The following is a 23,482-nucleotide window of genomic DNA, read 5'->3' on the forward strand; positions in this document are numbered from 1 at the left end:
CTCTCTCTCTCTCTCTCTCTCTCTCTCTCTCTCTCTCTCTCTCTCGGCACAGGTAACTAGACCCAGAAATTTGTTTTTGACAGGCTGATACTCTTTCTAAACCTTACTGTTTGTTCTGAGACATGGTCTCACAAAGTTGCCTGAAACTTGGTCTCACAATGCTGACCTGAAACTTGGTATGTAACCCACATAGACTATGAATATGCGATGCTCCTGCCTCAACATTTTGAGTAACTAAAATTACAGGTCTGTGGTTCTGGTCAGAGTTGAGAATATCAGTTTCTAAGTTTAGTTAATGCATTGATATTTCTGCAAGTACAGTGTGAATTTGCCTGATTCTGGAGTCTCTGAAGTTTCTTATAAGATCAAAAGTCTTTCTAGCCTGACACAGTTTATTGAAGGTTACCTTTTCTTCACTCCAAGTAGAAAAAGAGGCCAAGGGACAATTCTGATTCCATATTCCCAAGATTCTACCCAGACTCTGTATGCAAAAATCAAATTATGTGAGTTATGTATGGGATTGATTATGACTAGATTAATTTTAGCATTTTGTCTATATTTGCAAAACTTCTTTTGTTTTGTTTGATGGCTATTTCTAGCAAACACAAAGGCAGAGGAAATCATGTGTTTGAACCCTCACATTCTGGTCCTAAAATTTTGACCATTTTTAGCTCATTACTATCATGTTATTCCATCCACAAGCACTTCAGTCACATCTGTAAAGAACCAAGTTAAAAAAATAACCAAAACACCACCACTGAAATTAAGAGTTGGCAATATAATTCCTTCATGTTCTTCCCTATATAAGAAAGGGAATTAATAAATTTTCACATGTTTGGAAACAAAGAAAACTCATTACAATTCACTTTGCAATTTGTAATAAAGATTAGAGATTATTCTTTATAATTTTATAAAATAACAGACACAGTGAAATGGGCAGGGAAGTTGTGAAACCATTTTGTTAAAGGCACATCTGTAAAATAGCTGCAGCCTCTAGGACTTGCTGTTGTCAAGGTCTCATGGATATGTGAGCAGTCTGCAGTGAGACTTTGGGACTGGGGCATCTGGTAGCAGGAGGAGACATTTTGGCCTGTGAGACGGTGGATTTCAGGAACTGTGGCTGGGTTGAGGTTTACATGGAGAGTTGTGGAACTCTAGTAAGAAATGGGAAAAGCTCATTGCTACCACACCCGGGTTATGCACCCGAATTCCCAGACAATTTCTCTGTTCTTCTCAGTTAAACTTGTCTTCAATGAAAACCATACCCCTCTATCACTCCAAACATGTTTTTTGCCTTAGAATGGGTATGAGTTGAGGATCCAGCACTGAGCCAGCCAGATGTTGTGATGTGGGTGTGTTGCTACCCTGTCTGTGTACATGCAAGAATGTTTATTTAATATCTAACCATGGAGGGATCCCATCGCAGACATGACAAAATGACACACATGGATGCTAAAGTTCTTGGAGTTCTCCAAACATATACTGGTAGTTTGTGACAGATAATTAATTTGTTAGTATTAACTTCAAAGACAAAAGGGTTTATACACAGTTACTGTTAAATATTAATTGTTGTTTTATAATAAGTAACAGGCTGATTACACCTTGAAATGATCATTCTGTGGAACTGTGTTTTGAAATCCTCTCATTTTGTACTGGAATAATTTCCAGAAAGCAAGGCATGACTTTTTAGAATTGAATTTGTTGATATTTATTAATATTTCTGTATTAGAAAGTCATTCTACTGTTTCTTGGAAGCATAATTTCAAGTGGTAAGGATTTCTGATGTGTATGTAATGAAAAGACAGCTCCAGTTCTCATTGTTATGGTGGTCTGGTTTCAGGGGCTCATTCTTGGCGTTTCCATCCATCCTATTTCTAAGCCCAGGCAGCATTTGATCAGTGTGTGCATTGCTGTGCTCCAGGAGGGTAGATGAAAACCAGTTCATGAACAGATTGGTAGGCTTTTGATCTATTCTCAGACAGGAGCCTGGCTAATGTTGTTTTTTTTATTAAAAAAAATATATACTTCATCTAATCTTAGTGTGGAAACAACTTGACTTGTTTGTATGAATGAAGTTCTGGTGATCACATTTAACTCAGGAAATGTTATAATCAGATGTAATCCAGCCTGCCTGATACCTGCTGTGCCCAGGTGTGAATGTCTTTCCTTTTCCTACAATGTTAGAGAAGCCAACACTCTGGTTGGTCTATTCTATGCAACTGGAATATACATGAACCTTACAAGTGTTCAGCCTTTTCAAACTAGAGTGACATTCTCTGTGGAATTAATATGTGTAGGACACATTCAAACTAAAAGGCAGAGTTTTTAATTCTCACCCCTTTGCCCAGCAAAGAGTCTCATAGTATCTTTCTGAAAGTACCAAATATGAACTCAGATAAAGCTATAAACAATCTTTTACAAACATCTGCATGTTGTAAAATTTAGAAACAGGACCTAATACTTACATGGGTTTTCCTAAAATTCCAATTATTTATTGGCATGATTATGGAAGTTGAGGGCATACGAACAATAATTATAGACAATAGCTGAAAAGCATTTTGTTCAAGACCTATAAATACTATATGTGTGTGTAATATAATACATACATTTATATATGTATATATGTACTAGGAAACTATCACATTTGATATATAATCAAAAGACAATATCTAGAGAAAAATTCAAAGAAACAATGGAAAGAAGTATTTAGGAGCATGAGGGAACCAGCTCCTCATCCAAGAAATATCCACTGTGAGTGTTCCAACCTAGCACAAATCTTAATCATTTCCAGAGGACAATTAGGAAAGAGATCAAAGACAGTTACTGCACCGGATAACTATCAGGACATCATTACCTCTACAGTAGAGACAATCTGTGGCTACTTATAAATATCTTTCCACTGTTGCTAACCTGTAGGTGAAAACTCTGGGGAATATAAGGCAAGGTGCTGATGATAGCACTCAGGAAAGCAGAGCCAGCGATTTGGTGAGACGTTTGTAGCGAAATTCCTAGACAGAAAATATCTCATCCTCCAAAGTCCTTTCTTCTTAAATATATACAGATTCCTAGACTAGAAAAGGCTATATAAGATTTAACCAGCTTTAAAAATGAGTATGAAAAAACATACAAAGTCAGCCTTAGTTTTTGAGCTTTTACTTTTTATCATTCCTGGTTAAATTTTTTTTTTTTGGTCAATTTAATTCTATAGAATTTAAACCTCAGTTACAGTGAAATCTCATTAACTCAAGAGAAGACATGTTGAGGGGTGCTAATACATTCCAAATATTATGTAACCACTGGGGAAATGGAGATTTAAAAAATGTTGTTCTCACTCAAAGAAAGTAGGCAAAGAACTCAACAGAGTGTGCTCTGTGTCCTAGTACAGATAAGCACCCTATATCTGGGATATAAACATCAAGTTCATCTCAACTGGAGGTGGCTACTCAACCTGGAGAGTTGCCCAAAAGTGAAGTAAGTTGATGTAATCTTTGAATTATGAGATAAAGATATCCTAATGATGACTTGGGATGAAGAAAGAGTGATCTTGGCAAGGGGAAAATGTTTCTGAACAAAGAGCCACGGAGTTGAGGTTGACTAGAGAACATGCATCTATCCCGTGTAGCCAGAATGCATGGCACAAAACCTAGAGAGGTAGATGGAAAATAGATTCTTCATCAAACAAAGAACAAATGTGTTCTGGTAATCTTAACTGTAATATAGCTTTCTTCTTTGGTTAAAATGATCAAACAACACTGGAAAGACTTTGTATAGTGTTTTAAATATTGCTCTGAATACATTTGAATGTATGGCATGAAGTACAGATTTTTTGTTTGTTTGTTTTTGAGACAGCTTTTCTTTGTAACTTTGGAGCCTGTCCTGGAACTAGCCTTTGTAGACCAGGCTTGTCTCATACTCAAAGAGATCCCCCTGTCTCTGCTTCCTGAGAGATAAGATTAAAGGTGTGTACCACCACTGACAAGCTCACAGTTTTGTTTTGTTTTTTTAAGTGAAAGAGTTTTGGAATGACCATAACATTGCTCTCTAAAAATTACATTGGCCCTTTTCATGATCCTCCTATGGTGAGAAAAGCCCTCTGGTTGTATAAAGGCAATACAGACCCATCTCTATCCCCATGGAAACTCTTGCTCTCTTGGCTACCCTCTCCTCTTTTTCTCACCACCTTCCTCTATACTCACATCTTAAAACCCCATAATTTTTTTTTGCAAAGGCTGTGGGAATGTTAGGTCAGATATGGAGGTATTAACAGGAGTTCAATGCCAGCACCTCTGGGGCTCCTTAGTAATGACCAGGGACCCACAAATGGAAGCAGCAGAAATACAGAGGAGCATACTCTTTGCACAGGCAGAAAGAGCCAACGGGATGAGAGGAGCATGACTTAATCCCAAAACATTATTTATTTATTTTTGTTGTTTAATCTGGTAACAAATATTCTGACCCCCCTCTGCTCTACTGAGAGTGCTTGGGTCACCACACAAAAGCGGCTGCCCTGGGATGTGGGTGGTGGTGGGGGACCAATGTCTTCAGCATGTTCTCTTTGGGATTACTAACACATTGGAAATGTCATCACAAGATGGACCACATTTCTGAGGCTGATACTTGAATAGTAGGGATCACCAAAACTCAAAGCATCCATCATCTAATTTATAATTTCCTTCCTTTCCAATGCTTTTGAAAGAAAATTTTCACAGAAATGGATGCTAACCCAATGAGTCTCTATACCATATTGTTCTGGAGACACGTATCTCCGTGCCCCTTGTGTGCTGACCTTCCTTCATTTTTTTCTACACAGTAAGAATTTAAATTGGTTCGTAGGGGTACGAGGCTGAGAACTAAGTCCATATGTATATTGAGATACTGATATTTTTTGGAAAAGTGCTTTATTTTAATAAATAACATGTGGTAGTATTATTGCTATTATCAGAAACTAAACGTAAAACTATTCTCCAATCTAAGGCTTTTCCATTCAATCATCTTTTAAATGTCTCAAAAAAATAGAAGACCTTGGCCGCTATCACATTTCATCTGTCAGAAAGTCAAGCACGCCTCCACTGGGAAACGTTTACCCTAGCATAAAGTTGAAACTCTGAAATTGCTTCAAACATTCAGAGTTGTCTTGGATTGTGGAATTCAGATTGACAATGTAAGTGTACTTGGTGTGACTTTGTGCACAGGTTTCTCTGTGAGATCTGTTCTGCCTGTCAACAGAACAACCCAAACATCCAAGAACAAGCCCCAGGACCAGGACACAAAGCCTTCCTTAACAAAGGACAGATTGGAGATGCCAGGATGTAATCTGTAGACATCATAAATTCAGGCATCAGTCTGAAATTGCAAAGAATAAGACTGGTAAAATTCTTATCAGATGAGATAGCATCATTTCCTTCTTTTCCTAAGAGGCAAATGACTTTATTCTAATCCTTCACCCTGTGGCTGATAGAACAAATTATCTACATAAACACTCTTATACCTTGGCTAGAGATATCATAGCTCTTGGTTAATTGCTTTTCTTAGACTTGCCTGTGATAACTGTGATTCACAACCTTGCCCTGTGTTAATAAAAGGTTTCTTAGTCAGGGCAATCTGATGCTAGCTACAGAGTACAGGTCTTGCCATAACTCCCTGGGTCAGCCTCTCTCCAAGTCAGCCAGTGCCTCTCCACACCGGCACACCTGGAGGGACAAACTCTGAATATCTTCTAATTTACAGCCTCTAAGCTCTAAAAGGAGCAGTATATAATTTTCAATATTTATTCGCAGTATTCTCAACAAGTATGGGGAAAAGTTCTTGTGTTGCAAAATGAACATTAATGAGATATTTTTCTGGGTTTTTCTTTTTCATCATTTTGACCAGAAATGAGCAGTCTTTCAAATTTTATCTGCTTGTATCAGCTGTTTCCTCAGAATTAGAATAAAATGTAGCCAGTGGCTACTTGGCTTCGTGTGACCTAATTCCTGAAGGAAATGAAAGAGAACTCAACAAGATTAGAGAGATATTGCCATTTGACTGCTCTATAGCAAGTGAAATCAGCCAAGATAATAACAAACATTAGCTGAGTCAAGTAATTGTTAGAGCAGTGCATTGATGTCTATGTATGTGTGTGATAATATGGTTTTGAATGTTTAATTGATAGTCATATTGTTCTAAGACAGTGAAATTTATGAACTCATTCAGAACAATTTTCTTAGGGAGTCTTTACTTGAAGCTCTTGTAGGAAGCTTTGGATTAAGGAAAACTGTTCTTTTCTAAAACAAAAACATAAGGCATAATTTAAAAACAAGTAAGAAACTCTTTTAAATTTTAAATACTAGCTCTTTAAAAAGTTGTATTAATTTGGGGCGGGTTGCGTGTATCTGGTGCAAATTATAAAATACTTTTAAAGGCTTGTGTGTAACCTAAATGTTCTTCTAGAAGATCTATTCTCAACATTAACCTAGTCTACTTTCCCATGGGTAAACTCTATCATGTATTTCTTTGGTACATTTCCTGAGATAATTTGATATGATTACTACACACATATGTTCATGTATATAATTACAAACACACTGCAATGTCATGTCATCATTTTCTAGTTCACGATAATGTAAGCAAACATTTAATCACCAATTCATATGACATTTAAATTTCCAAGTATTTATTTTTTGAACACAAAACTACTTATCAACCTTGGCCTGTTTTGTTATCATAAGTCTTTTGAAAGCAGTAAGTTAAAAGTTTATGTCTTCATACCTATCTAAATAGCAGCTTTTAAATATAAATAGACCTTTCATTGAGAAAAGGAAAACCCATTCTAAGAACACTTACTAATGGACACTCACAGGATCTGTCTTTCATATATTGTATGGGGATGAAAGCTCTTTGTTTTGTGTCTACCCTCAGGATATAGGATACAGAGAAAGCTACATAGTTGTCCGTTGCCAACATGACGCAGGTGTATACCACATGAGGATACAAAACAGCGCAGCAATAACGGATGTGTTGACAGCTCTGAGTCCACAGTGTGTTCTTCCCAAGTCACGCTGTTATGTGTATGTGTGTTTCTCTTCCTTTACTTTTCACAGAGCTCTGGAAAGTACTGAGCTCTCCTCCAAGCACAGTGAACAAGTACTAGGAATAAAAATGAAAGAGGTGTTGCCAGTGGATCACTTTCGTAGATGCACTTGTTGCCATGCAAGCAATCCTCATGTGGACCCTTGATGTCTGGAAAAGGTATTGGGTCCATCACGTGGTCTCGCTTTGCATCATCTGTGTGACACCTGCAAAGTATGTATCATTATTCCACGCAGCATCTCTGAAGCCCTGTCTCTCTATCTTCCCTTATTGTGTGTACATCAGAATAGAGTCTATTAAAAGACACTCCTGGACACCATCTAATATGAGAATATAAGCAGAATGTCCAGGAAAAGAATCCATGAGTAGGTAGGCAGTTTTTAAAGAGAATCTATGGAATGTTTATGGTTAAGTAAGCAGGTAAGAACTGCTGAAGTAGAAATATATGTCTATTTTATCAAGGGACCAATGAAACTTACCAACTTATCCAAGAGTCATAAAACAAATTAATCTGGAGGCATAATTTAAATAGTACAGTTATAAAAATCTGCCTTACCATAATATATTTCTAAAGACATGAAATCAAGCAAATTTGTAAGACTATAATGACATTTTTTCTATTCCTGCTATCAACCAAACATTTGAAGAGAACATTAAATTGGCAGTTTACTCCTCTGTTTAGGCTTGGATAATTACACTAAGTCAGTCAGTCAGAGAGTTATAAAGGACTCAGTAATAGGAGCACAGAACACACAGGCCTTGTCACCTATGCACATGCTGAGGTCCTTCTGGGGCCACAGATATGAGCAGCTTGCTCTATACATTCTGAATGAGGGGGAATGCCTAAACAGAATGAGGGGAGAAAGACCTACAAAATACAAAAATAGTGAAGAGCCAGGTAAAGCACATTCTTTATGTTTCCATAAGTTCTCTGACCAGACAGAAATGTTAGCTCACCCATTCACTCCCCGACGGGAAATAAATGTCACAGAATAGAACACGAGATGTGTTCAGAGAGTTTTTTAGAATCTCTCTCTCTCTCTCTCTCTCTCTCTCTCTCTCTCTCTCTCTCTCTCTCTCTCTCCCTCTCCCTCTCCCCCTCCCTCTCCCTCTCCCTCTCTCGATTAAAAGAGCAACAGGCAACTAAAGAATGCTAACACTAGAGAATAATCTTCCCCAGGGAAGAGTACACCAATTAGTTATCTAATACCAAGCTGTCATCCCTGAAGACATGTGAGTATCACGTGAGCCACATTATCCAGGTTGAGCAGATTGTATTTAGGAATATATGTCTATACATAAGTACAAGTAGCAAAAATCAATGAAAAAAAGAAGGAAAAGGAAGGAAAACAAGGATAGTGATATGTGACGTGTTTGAATGGTGAAAAGGGAAGGGAAAAAGAATATATTTTTTCTATAATCTCAAATAGAAAATTAATTTTAGAAAAATGACTGAGTGGAGCACTCAAGTTAGAGATTACCTAACCTTTATTCCATAGAATTAACTTATCCTCTTGGATCCTACTGGGATTTTCTGAATTGATTCGAGAACTAATGTATTTTCAAGCTACCAGGAGAAATCCATTATTTCTAGTTAGTAACCCTGGCAACATTAACAGGTATTCTCCTGCATTTTAAGCTTTGTGTCAAAACTCAACTTTCTATCTTTTCTTTTTAAAAAAAATATGCAATGGGATGAACCACATGAATTGCTTTTTATTCTTCTTAGATAACTAAATTTAAAGTAGACTCAGTCATGTTGATCCAGTGGCTGTTTTGTCATTGTTTGGTTAGTTCTTCACTTTTTCTTTTCTTTTCGGGATTATAATTACATCATTCCTCCATTTCCTTTTCTTCCTCCAAACTTCCCCACATAACCTTCCTTGCTTTCTTTCAAATTCATGACCTCATTTTTATTGATTGTTGGTACATGCATAGATGTATACATATGCATGTGCATATACATACAAATATATATATATATATATATATATATATATATATATATGTTCTTAAGTATAGCCTTCTCCCTTTGTATACCGTTAGTTGTATTTATGCTTTCCAGTGTGATCTTTTGGTGTTAGGTAACTAGCTGGAGAACGACTATTCTTTCCCACTCTGAGCATTACTTAGTTGCCTGTAGCTCCTTGTGTAAGGTTGAAGGCTTATGGGTTTTCCCCCTTCCACTTGGACATGTCTATCATTGCCCTTGTTCATCTCATATTTAGGCTGTTATGTTGGTGAAACTTTACGGGATAGCTCCAAATCTTTAGCTGCAAGCGTAGTCTTCCACCCTCATCAAGGAAACCCTCCTCATTGTAACAGATAGAGAGCATTATATAAAACCACAAGCAAACACTGACCAACCAAAACACACAGTTGTATATCCCAGTCCCAATAGATACATCAACAAAACAGCTTCTGCACCCAAGGCTCAAAAAACATTGTGTAAGAGGGGACAGAAAGATTATAAGAGCCAGAAGATAAGGAAGTTAGCTGTGAGGTTGTGTCTCCTAGCAGTGTTAGAAGCACAACACTGCTATCTGACTAAATTCGCTTCCAGATCCTCAACATCTGTGGTTCTTCCTTCTTGAAATCACCTAGGGTTACAACTAAGTTCACACATCTTTTAACACATTATAGATGAAAATATAGGCGAAATTCGTAAATACTTTTATGTTCTGTGTTGTGTGTGTGTTATAGGATCTCATATGGTACAGACTGGCTTTGAACTCATTATGTAGCCAAGGTCGGTCTTGAACTTGGAATCCTTTTGTCTTGTCTCCTTACTGCTACAATTACAGACATGTATCACCTGGTTGAAGTTTTTTTTTTTTTTTTTTTTTTTTTGGTTTTTCAAGACAGGGTTTCTCTGTGGTTTTGGAGCCTGTCCTGGAACTAGCTCTGTAGACCAGGCTGGTCTCGAACTCACAGAGATCCGCCTGCCTCTGCCTCCCAAGTGCTGGGATTAAAGGCGTGCGCCACCACCGCCCGGCCTGGTTGAAGTTTTGATTTGAGTGATTTTATTTTTAACACGTTGTCTTAAAATCTTATGTTCTTTGTGTTACCATTGATTGATTTAAAATTATTCATGTTTGTCATTTATTTAGATATTATTTATTGTGTGTGTGAATGGGAGTGCATGTGCCATATCATACACATACCTATGGAGTTCAGAGAACAGCCTCAGGGAGTCTTTGTCTCCTTCCACTAGGAATGGCCCAGTGCATCAGTCTTGGTGGCAAGTGCCTTACAGGCTGAGACATCTTGCTGGCCCCTATCCTGAATTCTTATATGAAATCATGGAAAATCTGGAAGCAAAGCATTCAAAGTTGTGATGATGACTTCTGCATTTCAAAATTAGCTGAGTACAAGCCCCAGAATTTAACTGAAGAGAAAATGTTCATGGAAAGAATACGCTGCAATTAATTTTATGATGAATATGCTGTTTTATATCTATCTTGTTGAGCCATATTGAATTGATGTGAACTTAATGTTGCTAACTATTTAACATTAAGCATTATATTAACAAAGCAAACAGATAAATGTTGACAGCTTTTAGATGTTACATGTGTAAGAGCATATATTTTTTTTTGTCAAAAAACATCTTTAGAGTAGCCAGCAAAACATTTGCAGATTACAGATCTCTCTTAAAAGCACCTGGAAGCTGGGCGGTGGTGGCGCATGCCTTTAATCCCAGCACTTGGGAGGCAGAGGCAGGCGGATCTCTGTGAGTTCGAGACCAGCCTGGTCTACAAGAGCTAGTTCCAGGACAAGCTCCAAAACCACAGAGAAACCCTGTCTCGAAAAACCAAAAAAAGCACCTGGAAGATAACCAGTAGTTATCTACTACTAGTCCACCAGGGCTCAGCAATAAACTGATTGCTGAGCGCATAGCCAAACCTCTGCTTTAAAGATCCCAAACATTCATATTCTGCGCACCATGAGAATCTGAACTCTCTCAAATTTAATACAGCTCATTCCTCCCAGCATGACCCTTGAGTCCTCAAAGGTGCGTGCCTGGAGGTCATAGTGTAAAAGGAGCTGATGAGCTTTGCCCATAACCAAACTGGGGTAGAGCCCACACAGCACTCCCGTGGTGCAATTTTTCCTGTGTAGTTTTGAAATGCATGCCTTCACGGTAGTGTACCTTATGCACTCGTGGAAAGACAAATCTACCAGGTGGAGCGTTATAACATGGGAAATTAACCTTTTCTCTAAAGAGTCAGGAAAAGGCTATGGTTTCCCAAGTGTGATGGCCAGCCTTGTTCTGCTTATGCTTCGACTGTGGAGCCCCAAGACATGTTCTGGTCCCTAACTTCACCGTCACGCCCTCTATCCACTCAAATGTTTTTCATTCACACAGCTGGGTTGTCCCCCATCCTGCCCTCCACCCCCACAGGCTGTCTTCTGCCTGCCCATCTGATGACGTTTTCCTGGCTCCAGCCAACTTCCGTGCTTGTTGCAAACAGTGCTCAAGGGGACAAAGGATTGCCTAGATTGAAGCAACAACAAAAGTAGGTCGATCTTGCAAGAATCCGGATGGGTGGCCAGCCATCCCACATAAATGAGTGATGTTTCTGTCTCTTCCTCTTCTACCTCCCAGCCTCCCTCATCAAACAGGAAAAATATCATTATTTTGAGAACGTGGGAGGCTTGGTTGTGGCCAAGGTCTACTCATTGGTCAGTGTTGTAGAGAAACCTGAAGCAATGTTCCTCATGATCCCAGAGAACTGATCTTGTGATTACAGTTCAAAGGGATGGGGAGCTTTTGTGGTTGTTGTTATTGTTTTAAAAAAACAAAACAAAACAGTAATAAACTCAATCCTATATATAAAACTGAATGAAGAAACCATTTCTCCTAGAAGTTTTGGCAGTAAAGAGAGGAAAAGAGATTCAGTTATTTCAAGTAAGATGGAATGGGTACATTTCATTTTGCTTTGCTCCTTAGAACTCTACTTATCATTATATACATGGTGGGATTCAGCTTATAAATCTACTCTACAGTTTGTCAGAACTGCTGTCAAGAACTGGAATCATTGTCCTAGCTTTGGCTGTGTTTCCCTTTCCCTCCCGTTTCTGGTCTCTCCAACAGCTGCTGCAGGACAGGCTGTTGGCATAAGACAGATGTGGGCAAGTTTACTTTTGTAATCTCTGTATCCAGCACAGAGGTCATCAAGACCCAACCCTGTCTCTATGGTTGTAAAATCCTCACTGTGACCCATTCTTGCTTCTGATACCTTGGGATGCGGCCTGATGCCAAGGCAAGCTTGGGACACTCAGTCTCTACCACTGATCACACTATGTATTTCTAAAAGCTACATGCTGTTTTTCCCCCCATTCCAATGACAAAAAAACATTCCAAACTAGCATAGCAGAAATGTACTTCAAACTCTCTGTACTAAAGAGAAATGTTGGTTTCTGATAGACTTCAATTCAATCTGTGTTCAATGTGTTTACTCTTTTTTTTTAAGCTCCTGTCATGGTTATAATGATCGCCAGTGTAACTATTTGTAGAAACAACTCTATTTTTAGACTAGAAAGGGGCAAGATGAATGCCTCAGTGCTTTGGCCTGATCCTGGGCAGCTCTCACACATTCTTAATTTATGGCTAATCATCTCCCTTTATTAGGTGTCCCTAATTAATTTACGTCCTAACCATGCCTGAGTCTGGGTAATAAATGGTTGTGAATGCTGACAAAGTGGGATTTCTAATCAGTTCTGGAAGTTTTTAGTGGAGAGAGAATGCAGGTGTCTGCATTCTGGGTCTCTCCCTTGACTATTGGTTTAGTAAACTCCCACTGGTCCTCATATTATCGTTATCTAGACTTCACTTAAAGACCATATCAAGAAAGTTGTAAAAATCCACTGCTATTAATTTCTGTAGTAAGAAACATATCAGCCTTTTACTTTTAACTCTCTGAAACAGGTACCAGGTGAGCATGTTATTAATATTAAACTGAGACTCTGGCTAAGGCTTTCAAGCTCACTTTATGTTGGCCAGAAGGCTTCCCTCAAATGGGAACCAAGTAAGAGCCTTTTGGGAACAACGTCTATGGGAAATGAAGGTATGTCTGTGAAATTTTCTAAATGGCTGTTTGATTTATGTCTATTTTTCTCACCAGACATTCTTTCATTCATTCCTACGTCCGTCAGTCCTTCAGGCCTCCTGTTTTTCTGTCTGCCTTCCTCTCCCTGTTCTTGTCCTGTGACACAATTTAATAACAGAGCATCAAGCACAGAAAGGCACCGCTGGGATGACAAGTGGCCGAGCCCTCATGTTCGTGGTGAAATACCTTGTCCAGAATGCTTCACTGAAATGCGGGGCATCAAAGCTGATGCATGTGTATTGTTAATATATTAGACCTCCATTTTACGTTTGTTTTCTTGATAATGAATGGGCTAAAAAGGCCTTATTCCTCGGTCAATCTGGGCTGGGGACACGAATTTTTGAAAGCAAGTTTTGTCTCCTAATGTCACATGCTTCTCTTCAAACTTGCTTCATTCAATTTATTATGCTCCCTTTTTGAAAATATTTCAGGAATATATATATATATGTATGTATGTGTGTGTGTTCATATATTTCACTTCATAGAGTTTACAATAGCTAAAAGTTTTATGAGCTGAAGAGAAGCCATATTTCTATTTAAAATTACTAGAATCACTTCAAACACTTCTAATTATTCCTTCTTGAATTTGTGTATGGGCATTCAGTTCCAAGCACACAATATTTAAAACATTTTATGCTAAAGATGTCCTAAATACTGTCTTTGCCTGTGTCATTCCTTCTTCAAACTAATGTTTTTCTAAACATTTCTAAAATAAACTAAATTTAGAAATCAACTTTTTTCTCCAATGTAGTCTGTTCTTTATGGATAAGACCCAGTCTTCCTTCTGTTCGGAATAGTTTGAGAATTTGCCGAGTTGAAAACAGCACATGATGTTTTAGATGGCACGTGTTTGTTTCTGTTGAAAGAACATGTCCTATTTTTGAGAAAGGAAAGACTTGTAGGACATCAAATGTTTCTTGCAAAACAATTTGATGAAATGAATGTAAATGAATCAGAAACATGTGAATTGTGTTTCAATTAAAATTAATGAGTTTAAATGGGAAGATGGTGAACTGCTTGGGGGAAGGAGTGTGGCAAGGCGGGAAGTGACATTTCTTTTGTTTTCATCAGTCTTGGATTCTTGAAAAACAATCTACTACCATGAATCCAGCTTCATTCAGATTCTTGAAGGTAAATTGACAATGTGTAAAGTGGGCTACAAATACAAATTCATCTTCTGCATGCATGGCCACTGTGCAATCATGTGAAGTGAATGGTTTCCAAGGTTATTCTTTCAACAAATAAGACGTTGTAATGAGGATAAAATCTATTTCCCCCCAGACTCATACATAAACTTCATCTCTACTTCCTTTTTTTAATTGAAGATGATCAGACACACACGGCAAACATATAGTGCAAAGGAGAGAGAGGGAGAGAGAGAGAAAGAGAGAGAGAGAGAGGAAGAAAGAGGAAAAGAGAGGAGACAGAGACAGAAGGAGAAAGGAAATAAGCAATGTGTGGGGTCAGAACATCAAGTGGGATTTCATAATGGAAACACCCAAACCAAAATAATTATTTTAGAGACACAAACATTTTATCCACAGTTTCATCCGTATATCATTTATGCAAACTTCAAAGCAAAAACCAAAGCTTTCAAAACTACAGTTTGCATTTGTTATTGAAAATGAATGCATTTCTCTAAAAATCAGAAAAATAAAATGAGACTAGCCCTGGTCATGCTTGCTCATAACTCCACTATGTAAAGACAGAAGCAAAAGAATTGTCACAAGTTCAAAGTTCAAGACCAAAGTTGTATAGGGTGAGTTCCAACAAACACAAGCTAAAGTTAGAGTTTGTTTCAGAAAAAAAAAAAAAAGACCTATCTCAATGTTCTAAGCCTGAGTGTGCTGTGCGACATCACAGTCTCAGAACATGTACATGTTAAATGTTCCACCAACTCCTGAAAGGCAAGCTGTGTATGGCTGGAGTCCCTATCTCACTTTTATCTTTTGAGTTACTCTCACACACAGCTCAAGAAGTTTTCAGGACTTCCTGCTGGTGGAGAAATGCATCCTTAACCAGTCTCTTCTGAACAAATTGAAGGCATGGTTGCTGGAGATGCTGAGAGGAGATGGTGTGATGAGAGCCTTGTTGGGCTTCCTGAGAACTCTGAGTAACTGAAGCCCGGTGTCCTTTTGGTTATGTGGATACTGCTGATGCTCTGTGGGGGACGTAGGAGCGAGGGCAGGGCCCTTTGCTTTGTTTTGGAGGCTCGCCGTAGTTTTGGGCATTGTGTGCACATCAGTTGTTTCTCAGATCATTCTGGAAGAGTCTCTCCCTACCTTTCTTACAGCAGGTGTCTATCTGCATGAAGTATAAATCCCAAACCCAAAGGAGGCCATGAAAATGCATGAGAAGTCTTAATTCCATGGTGTTTTTACACTTTAACTTTTATTGCCAATTTCATGTTTGTAAACCATCAGAAGTCATCAGCTAAGGGTAAGCCTGAAGAACTGATGTGCAGAACAGTGCACAATGATGTATTTCATTCAGGCACTGAAATGTGACTTAGTTTCCCTTAAGGTTTGCTGCCTCAATGCCTTTCCAGTGTCCAAGGACCTCACCCACTGCTTTCTGTGTTGTCCTATCTGCTGACAGGCCTACCCTTGCAGCAGTGATAAGGAATGTGAAGTTGGAAGATACTGTCACAGTCCCCACCAAGGATCGTCAGCCTGTATGGTGTGTCGGAGGAAGAAGAAACGCTGCCATAGAGACGGCATGTGTTGCCCTGGTACCCGCTGCAATAATGGTAAGAGATCAAGCGTTAAGCAGTCTCTTCTTTCTCATAAGTTTTTGTGTAAAGGTGATTTTAATGCCTGTTTATCCACACTACTGAGTTATAAGACTTTTAGGATTGGCAGGGTTTGGGTCTTTGTGTAGTATGAGATACCAAACTTGGGCTTCCTGGGATCTGGCCACTTCCTCCTGTGAAATTGAAGAGTTGTGTGCAAAATTGCTAAATGTTCTGTTTGCTGAATATATGAGTACCAAGACAAGTAGTGTAGTTGTGAGTCCCTTGATCAGGTTAACAGGAGTTTTATATTATAGTTATTATATTAAAGATGTCCTAGAATGGATGACTGATATACCAAGAACAAAGGACTCCAACCTGTAGCCTGACTGCTCTCAAGCCTAACGAACTCATAGGCAGACATTTATTCAGCATTAATAATGTACTGAAAACAATCACAGATAACACATGATTAAGTAATTGCAGAAAGTGGTTAGAAGCCTAAGTTTAGCCATAGAAAATGACACAGTCAAGCTCTAATTGTCATGCCTTCTCTGGGCTCTAGGCATAAACCTGCTGTGAACACCATAAAGAGGACCTGATGTGGAGAGAATGACCTCACAACCATTTGAGAAGTGTGTAGGCTTGACCAGATTGGTTTGCTCATAAATAAAAAGGACTTAGCAGATGGTTTCTAAGGAAAGAAATACTGGACACTGGTTTAATTCTTCACCATGTCACTATTCTAAGTACTTTGCATATATTTATAGTAATTGGATGAGGTTAATTCTGTTTTTATTCCTAATTTGTTGTTGTTTGCACAGTGTCATTTTATCTTAAAAAAAAAAGGGGAAAATTCAGATCTAGGAAGCTTGGTTTCAGAGCCAAAGTAAGTGAATGAATGAATGAATTAATGGATAAGAAAATAGAAACACAATAGGTAGCTTAAGAAATAGGCACATAAATGTCTTCTAACACAGCTCAAGATGAACATCACAGGTTAGAGTAAAAGTGGTCTGTTTACACCCTCATTTCCAGGCATCTGCATCCCGGTCACTGAGAGCATCCTGACTCCTCATATTCCAGCTCTGGATGGCACTCGGCATAGAGATCGGAACCATGGTCACTATTCCAACCATGACCTGGGATGGCAGAATCTAGGAAGGCCACACACCAAGATGTCGCATATAAAAGGTACGACTACCTATATTTCCATGTTTGTTTACTCTTTATTTCTTCTATAAAAAAGTAAAAAAAAAAATAGAATCTCAGGGTTTCTATTGCTGTGAAGAGACAACATGACCACGGCAACTCTTATAAAGGAAAACATTCAATTGTGATGGCTCGCTTACAGTTCAGATGTTTAGTCCATTGTCAGTATGGTGGGAAGCAAGGCACCATGCAAGCATGCAGGTGAAAATGGTGCTGGAGAAGGAGCTGAGAGTTGTTACATCTTGATTCACAGGCACCGGGAAGTGGCCTGACACTGGGTGGTATCTTGAGCATATATGAGACCTAAAAGTTCACCTCCACAGTGACACACTTCCTCCAACAAGACTTACACCTACTGCAATAAGATCACACTTCCTAATAGTGCCACTCCATTGGGGGCAATTTTCTCTCCAACACGAGACAAACATAGTTAATTCATTCTGGTTCTATGAATCCATTAATGAAATGTTCATTAATGGGCAATTTTAAACTGAGTTTACTGATTTTTAATTTTGGAAATGTTAGAGAGTTCATGGAATTATTGCAAAGTATATGTTATGAGAAAGGCAATAGCCTGACCTGCCATGTTGTTTTCTAAGCATGTCTCTCTTTTCATGTGAAAACTGAGCAGAAATATTCTAAGAAAACCTGTATGGTCCAAACCTATCAGAGAATAAAGCATTGTGGAAAATGCATGAGGAAATTTAGCTGCTGCTGATGAAATTCATGCCCATTTTTTCTCACCTTTGTAGATCCAGGAAGTTGATATTACTAAGCAATCAGATAACCATTATCTATGAGATATAATCAATTAATCCATAACCAGTCTATGAGAAACAGCCAGTATATGGGGTTATACATTGCTATAAAGTCCTCTTCTCCCACCAGCTCACCACCAACAAACCTGAAGAGTATGAAAATATTTTATTAATAGGAAAAATTTGAAAACATAAAACACATTTATACTCAAAAGAGACTTTTCCCATGTGATCTGTGAAGTGCTCCTCTTTCAAGATGTATGTGATTAAAAATACATAGTGGTCTAAAAAATTTATAATAGAGCATCTCCCTGTTTTGGGGAATTTTTGATGAACTCTCTGGGAATTCATGATGCATAAAAGTAGCTTCCTATTCTAAACACGTTATTTCCATAGCTTGTCTCACCATAAAACCCACATTTTCATCTTCTAAAGAGTCAGTCTCAAAGAACTAACTGGCCCATTGGTCCACCTTGAACTGCTAGTAGTCGTATGTATGATGCTAAAGATGTTGGCAAATAATTTTCTCATCATTTTGCTTTATCTCCCAAGATCCTCAATTATTTTCTATATCTCTTATTATTTCCAGTACTTTCAACAAATTTCAACCAATTCCTATATAATTGCCATTATGTGTGTCTTTCCTCATTCCAGAAGATTCCTAAGTCACAGCACTATTCAAAATCTACCAATTGTTTCAGTTCGACTACATTCGAAATGTACTGAGTGCAAACATAAAGAGATCTTGTGTTGTATGACTACTGAGTTACACCAAAATTTTGCAGTTGAAGTCGTTATGTCTAGGATGCTAGAGAATCCTTTAGACCACAAGTAGCCACATGATGAACTTTGAGCCTAATCTGCATCACCAGATTTTCTAAATAATGACTCATAAAACCACAGACTTACCCGTTCATATAGGTCTTTTCTACGGATGAGTTTTACAGGACAGCAAAACTGAGGAGCTGTTACAGATTTGCAGTCAGACAAAGTAACACAGAAGTTTGACGACTCCTGCCTTATACTGAAACACAGATGAATGCAGCCAGGATGTGTGTGGGAGAGTGTTATTTGTTGACTTAATCTTTCTGTGTGTGTACACACTACCCAGATTTGTAATTTCACAGGTTTTTAAGAAAGTTCTTGGTTGCTCCTGAGCCTGGTGGCCCTGACAGCTGACGGTCATCTCTCTGCTCTGTTCTGTCTCACAGCTTCTGGTAGGCTGTATTCCTACCACTCCTTGTCAGATGCATTGGCTGGGTTTAAACCATTTACTACTCTCACTGCTTCCACTGGTATTCTGGTGTAACTGTGTTTCCTTCAATCGCTAGTTGCTTCCAGGTGGGGCCATTAGGTTCTAGTTAGTGAATCTAGCCTCTGGATACTGACATCACCTATCCTTGGGGGTCTCTTGGCCTAAATGTGGTAGTAAATTCCTGCAGCTGATCCACCTCTTATAATTCAACCACCGCACATGTGATCAATTCTCTGCATTAAATAACCGGTGTGAATAGTTCTGCTTTCACAGCTGGACTCAACTGATAAATGATGTCAAGAGTCCCTGAAAATTTCTGCTCTCTTGATTTACAGCTTTGTTGAGACCTGTTGAAAAGGCATCAAGTTAATTAGCTTGAAGCCAACCTTCCCCCCTCCCAATTCACCCTACAGAGGGAAAATCATCAGGAAAATATCTAAAGTTAGACTACAGACTAGGAAGTTGACTCCATGGTTAAATTGCTTGCTATGCAAACATGAGAAGAGGAGTTCCAATCTCCAGAAAATTTATAAATGTGGCGTGGGACATGGCAGCTTGTCTGTGAGTTCAGTCTCAGGACACTGAAATAGGAAATCCGCACAACAAGCTGGTTGGCAAATCTAGCCTTATCAGCTAGCTATAGGTGGGAGAGTGATGGAAGATGATTCCCAGCGTCTCCTTTGGTCCTTCATGTTCACATGTACACATGTTCTTGCATACCTTCCCTCACATGCCCTCATATGCAAGTAAAAAGCATGCCTATATGTACACTACACAATAAACACACACACAGAGAAACAGGAAAATGTAGACTAAGACACATTGAAGGTGAATAGTCTAGCTGTTCATTAAATGCTGATTATAAAGCAGAAATTTCTCTCAAGCATCCCGTAACCCTTTTTATTCATTTGTTTTTTTGTAGGACATGAAGGTGACCCCTGTCTGCGATCATCAGACTGCATTGATGGATTTTGCTGTGCTCGCCACTTCTGGACCAAAATCTGCAAGCCAGTTCTCCATCAGGGGGAAGTTTGTACCAAACAACGCAAGAAAGGGTCCCACGGGCTGGAGATTTTCCAGAGGTGTGACTGTGCAAAGGGCCTGTCCTGCAAAGTTTGGAAAGATGCTACCTACTCCTCCAAAGCCAGACTCCACGTGTGCCAGAAGATCTGACAAACACTGGGAGAGTTATCACTAGCAGACTGTGAATTTGTGTATTTCATGCATTATGGCATGATGGAACATCCCGTTTGGAGCGCGGAAGAACACGGAACGTGATGGGGATTTGGAGCACAGGAGAACAGTGGGACTGAATGACGTAGAGACAGTGACAACCAAAGCACAACCAGTGTTTCCATTATGCAACTTCTTTATGTAAATAATGTACACTTTTGTGAAAATGCTAATATTAAAAGAAAGCACACCGTGGAAATTACTGACAAATACTGTGTGATTTTCCAAGAGTTTGGCTTGAGTTAGAGGGAACAGTTCCTTCAGATTGGCAATGACTATAAAAATAACCTAAAGCCCTATTTCTACTCAAAGTAATGGTTTAATAAATTAGTGTCACTGTCCATTGGCATAAGACAATCTCTAAAACACGGGGAAGATGATAAATAGGAAGTAAAAGCATGCAGCATTGTTAATTTACATGCCCTCCCCCCAAAATCACCTTTGAATTTGGAACTCAGCTTCAACTTCTCAAATAAAGGCCTTGGTAGGCGAGAGAAGAAGGCTGTTAATATTTTCCATATCACTTCAAGGTACCGGCCTGTCTTTTCAACATCCGAAAAAGATAAACATGTGTCTCCCCACACTACTCATTTCTTCCCCTGAATTATTAAAGACCGCTGTGAGACAAAAGCAAACCCTGCATCGTGAAGGAATGCCACTGTATCTCAAATAAGAGGCCTACCTACGCTAGAGCCGGTCATTGTGTGGTGCAAGCACAGGGCAGAGCTTTCACAGATTGCAAAACCATTAAAGGTGTCCAACACATGTGGGGAGCTGAATAATGGAGTGAGCACTGTTTGGCCAAAGCTTTGACATGCGCTGTATGTGATAGAGCAGATCTGCTAATACATTCATCTTTGAGTAGCTGGAGACCGGTAGGGTGAAGCTGACACTAGAGATTGGAGTGACATCTATACTGAGTGGAGCCCAGCAGGGAAGTAGAGGAAACCTCATCATTTGTCCAGGCTCTAAGATCACGTGTCTGAAGCACAGGCTTAATTTTCATGGCTGACCTCGGGGGCTCCACAAGGGAGCTTCAAGCTCTCCAGAGGGTTTGTTCTTTTCATGATATTTACCATGCAGAAGAGCTCGGTGCAGTGCAACTTGCCCTCCCTCGCCTCAAAATATTTCATAGTTTGGGGGGTGTAAAATAATCAAATATGAGGGGATCTTTAAGAGTGGGTTCTCTTAAGCCAGCTGGTACAAAAGGAACCTATGTCCTCCCTAAGCTTTGGACTGATGATGTCTTTGGGAATTTCTGTACTAGCCTCTCAGTGGAATTTCACTGCCAAAGACATAGTTTCTGTTTTCTGCAACTATTGAGAGTTTAAAAAAAAAGTATTGACAAGTGAAATCAACATATCTCTAATCTATAGAAATTCTTTAATACTTCCTAATATAACACAGCTCTAAATATTATGTCTAGAGAGTAAGAGATAAAAAGAGGTTACCAAGCCATCGCCAGATCTTATAGAGTCACACAACTTTCTTGTTTTACTTAAATCCCACACGCAATCTCGTACAGCCCCTTAGGAGTTTCAACTTCCAGCATGCATTTTGCCAGGATGATGATGGACTGTGCTCCACATGTGTGCAAAAAATCATAAGCTAATTCATCCAAAAGCCAATGTTTGCTGTATGAGCTTGGTGATGTGAAAACGGCACAGTTTGGTCAGAATTTCCTACATAGGAATGATAACTACAATCTAGTTTCCACATTACTTCCCTTATATCCACCCCCTCAAAAATGATTATTTGAAATAATTTATTTACAGGAAATGTTAATGAGATGTATTTTCTTATAGAGATGTTTCTTACAGAAAGCTTTGTAGCAGAATATATTTGCAGCTGTCGACTTTGTAATTTAGGGGAAATGTATAATAAGATAAAATATATTAAATTTTTTTCTTTCAAAAAATTGAATGCAAAGTGCCTTGTGTCTCCTTATGTGGGTAAAAGCTCACAGAATCCCAAATTCTTGGGGTTTCAACTGGGTGTGGTAGGAGTCTTCAACCTGAATGGGAAGCATCTGAATCTCAGCATCATGGGGTGGCCCAGCTTATTGTTCCCAAGACAGAATGGCTCTGATTGCTATTATAAAGAACACCGGCATAGTCCCACCTGTGATTTCCACCCATTCCTTCGTCCATTGCCTTCAGGACCCTCTTTAAAGAAGAGGCTTCCACACTCTTCTTCAAAAACACTTGAAGGCAGGTGCCCTAGTCCCTACAACCTTCTTTCTTGGGAGAAATTTTCCCGAACTAGAGACCCAATAGGTTTAGTGTACTTGTTCATTTCCAAGACCTATGAAATTGCTCCAGCTGGGGAGGGAAATCAATCCATTTATTTGGGCCTGATTAACTCAAATCTACTTCCTGGCAAGTTGGTTTTTGCCTGCTTTCTGAGCCTTAAGGGTTGGGCGTGTTTGGTTGGCAATGCTCAGCATGAGACTGGGGTGGATGGGAAAGTCCATGTTGCCCTGTGTGTGGAAATGCAAAAGGCAGACATTCGGTGACAAAGTGGGAGGGAGCACAGGCGGCTCTCACAGCCTAATGAAGGCAGAGTAGTCCCAGGGCTACAGGAAAGAGTTAAAGATCCCCGAAGCATGGCTGAAGAATTTCCACAGCATTTTAATCAGTCACTTTGGGTATTCCTAGTCATTCATTCCCTCAAATTGAGACCATTTGTATTTCCTTGTGAAAATGTATTTTTAGACGCTAACAATCATATGAGTGACATTCTTTTTCTTTCCCACTACACTAAATGACATGCTCTGAGAAGTGACAAATGTACTCATTTTCTTTTTTTAACCAAAAAGTACCTAACCGCCCTCTATCATTTGGGGAACAATTATTTAATTACGTTTTTTTTTCTTTCTTCAAATTCAGGCTAGTAGGAACAAAGGTCTTTCCAAAGGCCAAATAATCTGCCAGTACTCTGTTGTAGACAAAATTAATACTAGAGAATATAACATACATCTATGGACAAGGGTCTTTACAAAAATTAGGCACTGCTGAGAGATTGTGAACACATTATACTGAACTCTATGAGTCCGTGCTGTGTGGACTTTCCCTTCAAATTTTCTACATGGACAAGCAGGGCACAATGACACACT

The 23,482-nt window shown here is 39.0% G+C and overlaps 1 protein-coding gene across 1 annotated transcript in view; it reads left to right on the top strand.

Moving 5' to 3' along the window:
* The window catches only part of Dkk2 (dickkopf WNT signaling pathway inhibitor 2), an 88,512-nt gene extending 66,283 nt beyond the window's left edge, over positions 1–22,229 (top strand). Inside the window, exons 2-4 of the mRNA XM_005357297.3 lie at positions 15,777–15,927; positions 16,948–17,103; positions 20,057–22,229. Of these exons, the coding sequence (XP_005357354.1) occupies positions 15,777–15,927; positions 16,948–17,103; positions 20,057–20,307 (558 nt within the window). The 3' untranslated portion in view covers positions 20,308–22,229. The remainder of the gene's footprint in view (positions 1–15,776; positions 15,928–16,947; positions 17,104–20,056) is intronic.
* Positions 22,230–23,482: the final 1,253 nt, after the last annotated feature.

Source organism: Microtus ochrogaster, chromosome 21 (assembly GCF_000317375.1).
Source record: "Microtus ochrogaster isolate Prairie Vole_2 chromosome 21, MicOch1.0, whole genome shotgun sequence".
Classification (NCBI taxonomy): Eukaryota; Metazoa; Chordata; class Mammalia; order Rodentia; family Cricetidae; genus Microtus; species Microtus ochrogaster.